This window comes from Peromyscus eremicus, chromosome 11 (genome assembly GCF_949786415.1).
Source record: "Peromyscus eremicus chromosome 11, PerEre_H2_v1, whole genome shotgun sequence".
Taxonomy (NCBI): Eukaryota; Metazoa; Chordata; class Mammalia; order Rodentia; family Cricetidae; genus Peromyscus; species Peromyscus eremicus.
The window spans coordinates 3,568,516-3,581,975 of record NC_081427.1 but is presented as its reverse complement, the minus strand read 5'-3'; the positions used below and the strand labels follow the sequence as shown (position 1 = coordinate 3,581,975).

General features: G+C 43.0%; 1 protein-coding gene across 1 annotated transcript in view; it reads right to left on the bottom strand.

Moving 5' to 3' along the window:
• Adamts16 (ADAM metallopeptidase with thrombospondin type 1 motif 16) overlaps positions 1-13,460 on the bottom strand; it is a 117,015-nt gene that overhangs the window by 62,480 nt on the left and 41,075 nt on the right. Inside the window, exons 5-8 of the mRNA XM_059276456.1 lie at positions 12,577-12,776; positions 10,013-10,096; positions 5,873-6,032; positions 4,274-4,379 (exon numbers count right to left, since the gene is read on the bottom strand). Coding sequence (XP_059132439.1) covers positions 4,274-4,379; positions 5,873-6,032; positions 10,013-10,096; positions 12,577-12,776 — 550 coding nt within the window. The remainder of the gene's footprint in view (positions 1-4,273; positions 4,380-5,872; positions 6,033-10,012; positions 10,097-12,576; positions 12,777-13,460) is intronic.

Below are 13,460 nucleotides of genomic sequence, written 5' to 3'. Positions count from 1 at the left end.
AGAGATTATGTCCTTGTACAGAGGCTGAGAACACATGCATGTACGTAGATGTTTGCCATGTTTACATGGCATTAAACATATGGCTTATAATTGCTGTCTCACTATACTACACCCCAATGAAGACAACGCTAAGGGCTGGGGAGAGCCCTTGATCCAGAACGAAGCCAAGAGCTCAGACACTCAGATATCAAGGCCTGTAGGATCTATGCAGTGGTCCAAGTAGAGTGTGATTGGAGGGTGTATCCAAGGAGATCTTACAGGCAAATATTGTCAGATTTCTGCAAAATTCCTGGTCAGTACCAAGGGTGATGTGGATGTGGTCATTTTAACCTCCACCCATTCTCTGAAGTTCTTTTAAAGGCAATTAATCAAGGCCAAGGCAACCACATGGCAGGGGAAATGTGTCATGGCTGTGAGAAGGATTTGGGCTGAAATCCCAGAAGGGAGGTTGCACTGGGGATAGAGCAATGACAACCAAATGCCAAAGCACGCTGTCCTGGCTGACCCTTGACCTGCTCTCAGTGGAGAACGTTACAGCCCCACACTTGACCTACATAATTTTACCACCACTTCAGCCCACATGCTAAGGAATGCAAATACCAATGCCTGGGGGCTGGAGATTTCTTGGTTTTCATTTATTTTTTTCATCAAAGGTATTTTCAATGATCAGATTTCAAATTCTGCTAGTATTAAAGCATCAGAGAAATATTCTACACCCTTCGGCTACCCAAAGACTGCCCTGGGAGACTTCTGGCTTACTAGTATGTTATGAAATAGGAGTGAGCATCTGACGGTGTGCTCACCCACCGCATATGATTCTGGTGCCTACAAAAATCTGTGCCCTACTATATCATAAGTTTTCTTTCCAATCAGTGCACCATGAATGTGACTATTACATAAAAATGCCACAGGGACCACATGTGATCTTAATGTGAAAGTCATGGAAGAAAGAGGAGACATATCTCAAAGATAAGACTGGCATTTGTTACCAAGAAGTATAATTCAAGCTATGTGTACCAGATTACACTTCTTTTCCCATGCACCATGGCACTCTATTTAAAATGGTTATCATCCTATAGGCTAAATAATTATTAGTATTTGTCCCTTCATCTTTAAGAGTTTGTTCCTGAAGGATCTAGATGTCTCCCACCCAGGCTCACACACATGCTGCCCATGAACACAACAGTCCGTAGGAGCTTATTCATTTTTGTGTGTTGACTAAAGGGCAATCTTCCAGCAATGACTGTGACTCAGATACAAAAGTGTTAACCTGGAGGTCACTTTGTAAAGTGAAACAAGCCAAATTCAGAAAGACAGAATGGTTTTTGTTTTCTCCTGTATTTGGAGTCTAGATTTAAATGTATATATTTGCACACACACACACACACACACACACACACACACGTATATACATACCTATGTACCTACCTACCTACATATATACATACAATATGAAATGGAAGTATAAGGTGGACAATGAGGGTGGAGGAAGAGATATAAAGAGATAAGCAACAGACAGGATAGTGTGAAGAAAAAGAGAAAATGGTGCCTGCTTTCTCTCACATGGAGAATACAAATGTATGGACATATATGTATACATGCAAATACATATGTAAGACAAGAAATCAGGAAGGAGTTATGAAGGGGAAGGGGTATGGGGAAAGCCAGTGGAAAGTGAAAATAGAACAGGGTACAATAATACATGTGTAAGAAAATCTCACCACAGACCCATTAGTTAGCACAATAACTAAATAATAATGACATGAAGAAAACAAAACATTGCAAACGTAATTTCAGATAAACTGGCTTTTAGAAGTACACTCAACATTCAGTGCCTTTCGTGTCTTCCACTATTCTCTGTGTGTCCCATTGCTGTAAGAAAGTACTTTATTTATCACTAACCTGTCTCCAGGGTGATGAACGGCAAGCAGTGTTAGGAAATAGTGCAGGCTGTTGGGACAGTATGGTTAAGGAAGTGAGATGCCCTTGAGTGGGACAAGGGGGCCATGCCATCCAGATACTGATTCCCCTTGGAGAGATGAGGGTAGCCGTAGGTAGGACCAGGATGTCCACAGCTCTGACATAGACTTCCTTAGGTAAGAAGAGCACCCTCACCAGGAGGCATGGGACAGAGATGGAAACGACAGTTGGACTGGGATTAGCAGACCTCAGACAGGTTGCTGGAGTAAGCAGGAGCTATGGAAATGTGGTGTGTGTGTGTGTGTGTGTGTGTGTGTGTGTGTGTGTGTGTGTCTGTGTCTGTGTGTGTGCTGAGGGAAGGAGCTTAGTCAACATCTTGGCTCAATCATACATGAGCTGTTTGGTACTGGGCAAAATTGTTGAACTCACTGAGCCTCAGTTTCTCCCTATGTAAACTTAGAGGACAAAGCCCTCCATATATACTGAACATGCACTGTGCTCCTGACACATCACCCCACACAGAGACATCTTCACATACCAACTGTGGGGATATGTGTTGTGGTAGGGTAGCGGGGTGAATGGTCAAATGCCAGGCGATTTCAAATACAAGAACTATAAAGAGGAATGGCAACGGGTAACCCGACATGAGCACAGGGTCTCCTCTGAGGGCAGAGACAATCACTAGGTCATGGTTCAAGGGTTGGCCAGCTCTTATGTTCTACAGATCCAGCGAATGGGTCAGGTGGGACCGAAGGCTGAGAGCTCCAACTAGGAAGAATCACGCTGAGTTTCAGTTAAGTTTGACACCTGTAGTAGTGGATAGTACTGCCAATGCCTGTGTCTCTATCCCACTGCTTATCAAACTCTTGCAGGCTGAGTTCTCAGTGACTTAAATATTTCTTGCCTTGATTCTTTAATTAAGGTCAGGTACGGTTGAGAGGACAACAAGAGTCCAGTGTCATTATAATAATGAAAGTTTTTAACTCTAGTGGACTATTAAAATTACAATTATGTTTTAACTGAAAGCCTTACAGAATGCAGGTGTAATTTTCTAGGCAATGAAATCATCAATCACTACCTGTGGTAATGAAGGGAATGGTAACACGGTGTTCAGCTTTGTCTTCAGGTCAAGAGTTTACACAAAGTCAAAACTTAAGGGGCCTCTGTAGGATTTGATTGAACAAAGAATCACACACTTGCACCTGTGGTGTGTGTGTTCATGTGCATGCATGTGAGCACACACGTGTGAATGTTATTCTGACAACAGGTGAATTGAGTTCGTTTTCCAATAGGAGGTAGAAAAACTAGTTCTGTCAAAATACAAATAAAAAACACTGCTTCTGTTTTTCTCTTGACAGGAAAATCGAGCTCCAAGAAAGATAATTAGCAGAGACAACAATCCCAAGTTGTGCATTTTCTAAGAGAAATTTCAAGCACAGTCTCAACAGGGCAGAAATAACTTCTGTGATGACAATTGAGCTCTGCAGTCCTCAGGGTTCTCAGAGGATGTCCGTAACAATGTAGGAGCCAGTGGGGCCTTTGGAAAAGTTTCAATAGACCATGCTCAAAGGTGAAACAGCTGACAGGATTATGAGGATGAAATTTTGTATAAGAATAATGATTTCTATAAGCCATTGCGGTTATAATTTTAAGATTCTTTTACATGAAAAAAAAAGGACACCATAAGTGACTTATCACACTTGTTTGTCACCCCATCCTCTCTCTCTCTCTTCGTGGGTCTTTGTGTAGGTGCACACATACAAAGGCATGAGTGTAGACGTCATAGAACAATGTGCAGGAGTTGGATTCTCTTTCTACCATGAGTGTCTTGGGATCAAATTCAGAGTCAGACTTGATAGCAAGCACCTTAAGCACTGGGCCGTGTCACTAGCCCGACACTATTACTGTTGATTGCTGTTTGTTTAGGGCCCTGTTAATCCAGGCTGCTGAACCACCCAGCTCCCAGCACAACCTGAGGTTACCTCATTTCATAGGCGATAGCTTGGAAGTCAGTGTCAGAACATGTAATGTCAACCATGTCCTACCGGGGCAACTTCTCAGTGACCACACTCCCAAGCTCCACTGTATGCCTCCAAGTACAGCATGTCTACAAATCAAATATGAGTGTGTGTGTGTGTGTGTGTGTGTGTGTGTGTGTATGTGTGTGGTGTGTATGTGAGAGAGAAAAAGAGAGAGAGGGAGACTCCGGAGTAGTAGTCTTGTTCCTCTGTTTAGTCAAATGAGTACCACAACAGCAGCCAGTTAGAAAATGAGATGAAACCACAGAACCGATACTGAAATGCAGAGATCATGTAGTCAGCAGAGCACCGCCCTCCCCATGAGACAGACTTACTTGTGTCCAGACTCATGTGCAATGGTGAAAGCCAGTCCAAGTCCCGAGTCTTCATTGATTGTGCAGCTTCGGTACTTACTGCACATCCCGTTTATGGGTGCGAACCCTATAGGACATAAAGATAAAGAGGATGCACAGTATGGTTGATGGATAATGAGTGATTGCGTATTTGTTTTCTAATATTTGCTAAAGTTTGGTTCTCATCTTCATTTGGGGAAATGTGAGATGAGCTACCTTTGGACAGCCATGTAAATATGATATGCTGCTGTGGGGGAAGTGATATATCTTATGTATTCTCAGGAGCCCATGGACTCTGTCTTCTGGTAAACAGGCTCAGTTTCTATGCAGTATTCCTGGAAAAGACTAAAGTTGGCATGAAATAGAAGAGAGGATTAAATGCAGATGAGGATGGTTCCTGCCTTTTCCTAGAAATATCTGTCCACTAAAGCCTCCAGAGGAAAAACAGTAGAGAATGAGTGTGTTGTGATGTCCTCAGGGTCACACCCCAAGCTCAGTGATTCACTTTTGCAAGGCTAAGCACTTGCCGTCTGTGACTCATGATTTAATACTGCAGAAAGACAAAGGGCAGAGAAGGAAAAGCTCATGGGAGACAGGAGGAGAAACCATGCTGGACTTCTGAGACTTCCCTTAGGGCAATCACACAGGGGCATCTTGATGTCCCCAGCAAGGAAGTGTAACATCCATGTAAAGCCATCTATCCAGAAATATCACTAGATTCTCAGTGTCTGCAGTTGTCCCTGGGAGCGGTAATGGAGGTACTTAGTGCCTGACACATAGAAAACTTTCAGACCTCTGGAGAAAGAAAGTAGATGGTAAGCAATGTCCAAGGAGTCCAAACATTATGAGCCTTGCTGACTAGGGTGGGTAAAACACATGTCTTCTAGGGCCAACTGAGGGTCAGCCTCATAAGCAGGCCTTAGTGAGAAGCAGAACTAGAAAGAAAGTAGATGGTAAGCAGTGTCCAAGCAGTCCAAAAATTATGAGCCTTGCTGACTAGGGTGGGTAAAACACATGTCTTCTAGGGCCAGCCGAGGGTCAGCCTCATAAGCAGGCCTTGGTGAGAAGCAGAGCTAACCTCTGCTAGACTGAGTTTTACCCAGATGCTTCTAAAATAAAACTACCCCTCTGAATTTGGGGAAGAAATAGAGTTCAGAAGAAATGTTCTGTAGAGTCCTGGTTAGAAGCACACTCTTTGGCCATGTGGAAATGTCAAAGTGCTGTGTCACTCTGTGAATGTCTAGAACACAACTGGATTGCTGATGCTCAGATCTTTACAGACAAATATGGAAACGGACAGTACAATATTACTGTGGCGTTTCCATCAGTATCAACAAATCCACTACTCTTACCACATCATGAGACAGGTTTGAATCTCCTGGTCCCATTCGTAGTGGTGGAAAAGATGGGGAAGGGCAGTTCTTACCTGAGAAAGGGTAGGAACTCTGGAATTTGAGGTGGGACTTTTTCTTGTAACACATCAGTTGATAGGTAAAGCTACTGGTTGTAGTGATGGTAACCACATCAACCTCTGATGTGACACCCTTCCACATCTCTCCAAATCATGCTGGAGAATCTTACCCAATGTGTCACAGGGTTCATTCTTCCAGGAACATATGTCCAGCCCAGTCAGTAAGATGGCATGGTCATGGCGAGTTCCATCTTTCCCCATCAGTCCAGATTGCCACTGGCAGAAACTGCTTAAAGTGTGGTCCGCATGGTGACTAATCACCAGCCCTGGCTAGGCAAGAGAGGCCAAGACACCCATGGAAATGTAAATAAAATATGCAAAAGCCATTTTCAACAGAGCAGGATATTCTTAATGGAGATTTAAAACACACAGATGGACCCAGAAGGTACATAATATAAGAGTTACATATGATGTATTATCATCGCAATGATAGTGTATTCTACAAATCTGTATGGATTCAGTGAACACACTTATGTGCATTTCTATACACAACCAATTGGAATGCATATTATTGACCAAGAAAGACAAAATACGAGCATGAATCTTCTGTGTAAAAATATCTTTGACTAATACTTTGAAAAATTGTAGCTAGAATAGACTCTTTTGTATATGGATTGTACAGCACACACACACACACACACACACACACACACACAACCTCACTAGTGGTGAATTCACAACCTAAGTGAATAGCAGCATTCCCATGTCTACTGTAACAGTGTTAAGACGTAATTTTTCTACACAAAGGCAATTTATTTGCGTAAAAAGGTCAAATTCTAAAGCTTTATTTCTGGAAAACAAACATCAAGGAAACAATGTAGACTACCATTAAACTTACCCATACCTATCAAGTGCTGATAGAGCAGCAGTGAACTATGGGCATGCAGTCAAGAACTATAAGGGATCGAGGCTGGAGGGCCAGGAACACCATGACAACAGGTGCATTGAGTTATTGAACCCGCTTGTAGGCTTGCTACCATGTCGTAAGGGCAATTAGAGAATACCAGTTTATATGCCCTTGTTTCAGAATGCTATCTTGTAAAAAGCATTAGCCACGACTGAAAATAGTTGTTTCTTAGTCACCGAAGACATTCTCCCCTTCGATGTTTATTTTGTTTTCTAAGAGTCACATGCACCTAAGCGACCTGCTGCACATAAGTGCAGAAGCACGTCTGCATTCCTCAGCTGGTGATTTCCAGGAAACTGTTGCTAATTAAAGTGAACACAGGTGTATGATCAAACGATAACCTTGTGCTTATTCTGTGCGGCTTGGATGAATTCCAAAGTAAAAACGTTTTTAATACAGGGAATAATTAACCTGTCACCTGAGAAGCCTGACTAGCTGAGCAAAGCCTCCCAGCTGCACGCTCTCAGAGCAGACAATGGCCTTAGACAGGCTAGACAGCCCGCCCTGCTGCATCCCACCTGTGTTGAAAAAGGGGTGTCCCACAGATGTTATGAATCATCTCTGATTCCATCCAAAACATTCTTTGCTTTATAAACAAGGGCGCCGTGGCTACCACGAGACACTGAAGACATCACCGAGGGTAGGAGTGGCTGCTCGGTGTCTGGCTCGGTTCCTGGACCCACATGCCTTTGCTGAGTCAGTTATCAGCATGGAGAAACAGAAGTGGAATCCACTTTTAATGAAGACTTCCACACTGGGAATGCTGCTGTGAGGTGCTCCCCAGGGAGCAGCACACAGCTGTGTGGGGTGACAGGAGGCTTGGATTGGAGGGGAGGGCCTTCCTTCCCCATTGCCACCCAGACACCATTAACTGAGACCAGCGTGCAGTAAGGAAAATGTGTTCTGTCTTCCAGGATCTCCAAGGAAAAGACACAATCTAAGCCTGAGGATTGTGGAGATCTGAGAAGCAGAAGGTGGCGGAGTAAACAACATGGTACAGCAGGAGACAGCACAGCTCACCATCCATACTGGGGACATAGTCAGTCTTCTAGCAAAGCACACACAGGAAGTTATTGTGGCTGAAGACACATTTGTCTTTCAATCTACCAGTATGTTTCCTTCCCACAGTCTCATGACAAATGCATCCTAGGTTCTGTTTTCCCATGAACCCACATATACCACACACACACAGACACACACACACACATACACACAAAACACGCTCATACACACAACATATACATACACACAGGCACACACACATGCATACATACAGACACAAATACCTCACACATACTCATACACACATATATACCACACACACACATACACGTAGGCACACACACACACACACACACACACACACATACACGTAGGCACACACACATACCACATACATACACACACACCCCACACACTCATACTCACACATATACATACACTACACACAGAACCTCACCACCACACTCAAACATACACACACACCAAACACACATACATGCACCATACACATACAACCCCACCACACACTCAATACACACATATAAACCACACACATACACTGGGTAGTGGTGGAGCATGCCTTTAATCCCAGCACTCAGTAGGCAGAGGCAGGTGGATCTCTGTGAGTTCGAGGCCAGCCTGGACTACCAAGTGAGTTCCAGGAAAGGCACAAAGCTACACAGAGAAACCCTGTCTCGAAAAAACAAACAAACAAACAAAATCACACACACACATACACAAAAAAAAGAAAGAAAGAAATTGTTAGTCTAAATTGAGTTTTGATGATAAAAAAATAAAAACAAGGAAGTGTGTCACACAGCTCGAACACATGAGTTACTACTGAGGAGCCATATAGACTGTGGCTTAGGTTCATGATTAAGAGTCCAGTAGCCCAGTTAGCTTAAATTCTTTCATTTTTAATGCTGAAAAATACAGTCACAAATTTCGGTGTGCATTAGCTGAAACAAAGCCGTGTAATAACTTCAGGTTAGATCAGATGTTTTGATAATAGCTTTGAGGTGAAAAATCCAAGAAGATAATCTAAAGTTTTAGAAAGGCCATAGTTGAGTGAGGAACTCTTTAAGGTCGGGGAATAAGAACAAAGCAGCCCAATTATCACTAGCTGACACACCTTTCTTGCTAGGATTAGTTGATGACCAAAGGTGATGATTAATTCCTTATACCCATTTCTGACCACCTCAATATCCTGATATAAAAACTATTGATGAGTGGGTGTGTACCCTAAAGATTTAAAATAGAGCTGACAGTTTTTCATATATAAAAGTTTAGGTTTGTGATTCCTTTAAGATTCCTATAAGATTACCTTTCAAGATAAGTAACAAAGTAATTGGCCCTTTCTTTGTAACTGCAAAATGCAACCTACCAGTAAAAGACCTGACTAAGAAGAATATTTTACTTGCCTACACAGTTAATCTATAACAAGTTATTGGGTATGAATGTATGTGGGTTCTTGGGATAATTTGTTTTTCACCTGTAATACTTAAAATGCTTAATCATATAAGTGACATGGAAAATATGCTGCTTTTACTTGTATTCACTGTAATCATTTACTTGAAAAACAGAATGTAACCACATTGTAATTGTTATATTGTCTGGAAGACTTTGCTGGGGTATATAAGCTGTAAAGTAAAAAATATAGAGTTAAAATGAGTTAGAAGGGAAACATCAAGAACGAGAGAATTAGGAGGAAAACATCAAGAATGAGAGAATTAGGAGGAGAACATCAAGAGAGTTAGAAGGAGAAGGAAAGCCATCTAGAGAGACAGAGGGACATTTCTGGATAGAGATAAGAAAAGAGTATATAGAATACAAAATGAAGAATACAGAAGAATAAAGAACCATCAAGAGAGAGTGTGAGTATCTTTTTCCTGTAACCCCCTCTGATACAAAAGCATAGTACACACCAACGCTGTGGATTTCCCTTTGAGCCCTGCACTGCTGGGGGCTGCCCCCCCCCCGGCCCAGGCAGTGGCAATACAACCTCACCACCACACACACACACACACACACACACACACACACACACACACAGATATTCACACACACATACACCACATACACATATTCACACACACAAACACACTCATGCACACATACACATATATACACACACACACACACACACACACATGCACATGCACCATTAGAAAGAACTGAAAACAAATGAGTCATTTTAAACACAAAGTATGAAATCCTTCTTTTCCCAAATAAAAGAGAAATAAACATGTATTGCACAGAGCAACTGTATTTTTTTAAAGAAGCATTTCACACTCATTTTCCTCCACGGGAAATAAAGCTGCTGCTTTTGAAGCTGGAATACCTGCTCATCTTCTAGCAGAATGAGTCCGACAATGGCAATATTGATGTTTCCTCCAATTGTTCCATCCTTGAATAAAGCAGACACCTGAAAACAGAAAATGGGCATTAGCCATGAGTGTGCTATAGACTAGCCATGGCCCAAATTTTGCCTGTAAGAGTAAACCCTAGTTCTTCAATGCCTTAGCTAAGTGAGTGTAACATCTTTACATTTCTGAAGTAGTATAGATATGTGGGAAGGCTGATTATGGAACTCTTACTGTGGAAGCCTGGAAGTCTAAAGTTAAAGTTTGAGGATAAGGGTGTCTATCTGTTACCTAGCATGAAGGAGAGACAGTTTTCAAAAATCCCCCTGATCCTCCTCCTCATCCTCATCCTCATCAGTACATCATCATGGTCCTTATCCTCATCCTCATCACTGTCATCATCATGGTCCTCATCATCACCCTCATCAACATCATCATGGTCCTCCTCCTCATCATCATCATCACTACCATCATCATGGTCCTCATCATCATCCTCATCACTATCATCATCATGGTCCTCATCATCACCCTCATCACTATCATCATCATGGTCCTCATCATCACCCTCATCAACATCATCATGGTCCTCCTCATCATCATCATCATCATGGTCCTCATCATCATCCTCATCACTATCATCATCATGGTCCTCATCATCATCCTCATCACTATCATCATCATGGTCCTCATCATCACCCTCATCACTATCATCATCATGGTCCTCATCATCACCCTCATCAACATCATCATGGTCCTCCTCATCATCACCCTCATCACTATCATCATCATGGTCCTCATCATCATCATCCTCATCACTATCATCATCATGGTCCTCATCATCACCCTCATCAACATCACTACTGCAACAGTCTTGTAGTCTATGTAGGTTAGCTGGCCTTTGATTCACACTGAGTCCATCTCAGCTTCCTTCCTGAGTACTAGGATTGCACAGATTCCACGCATGGGCCACTGTATCTTGCTAGAAGGATTATTCCAGTCTTAGTGGTGATGGCAAGTGCCAAGTGCACCACAAGGACTTCTGGGACCACAGGAGAAACACTTAGGACAAGACCAAGAGGAGGGAACAGAAGTCAGGATGGGTGTGATGTGTGAACACAAGGGGGTACGGCACGCAGAAGCAGAAACAAAGGCCTAGAGTGACATTCAGGCTTGGGAGCAGGGGTAGGGTGGTGATCCTGGAGGCTGCAGATAACCACGGCAGCTCTTTGATACTGAGGTAAAGAAATATTGGAACACTTCTACAGAACACAGGCAAATGATAGCTGCCACAGATCAGGACCCTGAGATTCTAGACAGAGTGCAGCCACAGAGCCTGGTGCTCTGTGGGGAGAGAGCAATAGGAATACTCAGTGGGGAGAGAGCCATGTGGGTACTCTGTGGGGAGAGAGCATTGTGTGTGCTCTGTGAGGAGAGAGCTATGTGGGTACTCTGTGAGGAGAGAGCCATGTGGGTACTCTGTGGGGAGAGAGCATGTGTGTACTCTGTGAGGAGAGAACCATGTGGGTACTCTGTGGGGAGAGAGCCATGTGTGTACTCTGTGGGGAGAGAGCTATGTGGGTACTCTATGGGGAGAGAGCCATGTGGGTACTCTGTGGGGAGAGAGCCATGTGGGTACTCTGTGGGGAGAGAGCCATGTGTGTACTCTGGTGAAGATGTGAATATTCTGTGAGGAAAGAGATATACAATAAGTTTTTTTGTGGGGAGAGAGAAAATTGGGGGTACCTATAGGGAGTGAGACACAGGCCCATGTGGGGTACTCAGTTCACAGACTTAGGAGGTCAAACATATATTTAAAACACTGTGATTAACTTTCTCTGACATGTGGACAGCCCAGTTTTTCTCTCTGTGATGTGGATTTAGTTCACAGGAGGTGGGGCAGAGCATCTCTCACAGCTCCACAATCACTCCCATGGGTGTTCCTTAAGATAAAGACATGTTTCATCTGGGAAGATATTCCAAGATAGGAGTTTCTTGGTTTCTGGAGATAAAATAATTTATATTCAACACCTGAACATTAATAGTCTTAAAGAGATAGGCATTATCTTAGCCTAAAATTACATGTTAATCTGATAAAGATTTGTTATCTCAAAATGTGTGCGTCAATGTCCTGGTGAGACGTTTAATATGTGAGGGCACCAGTGTACCCCAAGTGCCTCAGAAACAAGCCACATTGCAACAATGATCAAATTAGTTTTCCCCTATTCAATTCCCCAAAGTTCTGAAATCTCACCTTTTGATTGGAAATTAGTAAAATAAGAATTTATTACACCAAGACACAGGTATACAAGTAAGAATGAAATGTATATTGGCGTGCACACACAAGGACATGCATACAAACACACACACACAATCAAACAAGCATGTGCACATGAACAAATACACATAATGTACACAAGGACACACACATACACAAATATACACACACACACATACACACACACACACAGGCAGGCACACATACACACAGGCATGAGACACACACACACACGTATGCCTGTGACTTCAAAGAGGCCATCCCTACCATGTTGAGTACAGTGAGGACGTAAGTGGTAATGTTCCCATGGCCATGGTTCTGCATCATCTTTCTGTCAACCACCACCAGCGTCTCCACATTCAGCTCTTCATTTCTGTGGGATTTCAGGAGGGAGCGCTTGTGGCGGGAGGTAGGCTTGAACTCATCAGGCAAGATGTAGAGGTCATCCTTGGGAGGCTGGGGCATGTCTATGGAGGAATGGGTAGAGAAAGCTAGAGCAAATACACAAAGCCAGAGTCAAAGCTGATGCTACAGAAGTCTGAAAAATGAATGTTCATGTGGTGATATATTGTGTCTCCCCAATATATTGTGCACCCTAATAAAGCTTATCTGAGGGTCAGATGAAAAAGCCAGCCACTATATCATTATGTGTACACACAAGTATTCTACAGCTCAAAATGTGGTGAAATATGTAAAATTTCCCATCACAAGTATTTAATCTGTGGGAGACTCACTCAGCCTGTATCCCAAACCTAAACAAGCCCTAGCTAAGGTTAATGGAAGCTCTGTGACCACTGTAACTTACACATGCATAGACACCCTTGTAGGAGCTGTTCTGGGTCATTTGGCTTCTATATCAGCTACTGTAGAGGATGCTGTGGGACCACAGATGCAGAAGGAGTAAATACAGCCAACTCCTGGTTCTTCTCTAGAAAGTGTTAGCAAAGGGTTTCAGATAGGTGTGGTGTGACCTTTAGATCTCTTGGTTTTAACCTCCAGTGGTGGGAAAATGTGTGCATCACAAAGGCAGGGCACATCAGAGAGCAGGGCAACCAATGCTGGCTACAGGGGCAACACTCTCAGAAGGCCCTGAAAGCAAACACTGTCTGCCTTAGGGACATGTGGGTCTAGCTAACGCCATGTCAGCAGAT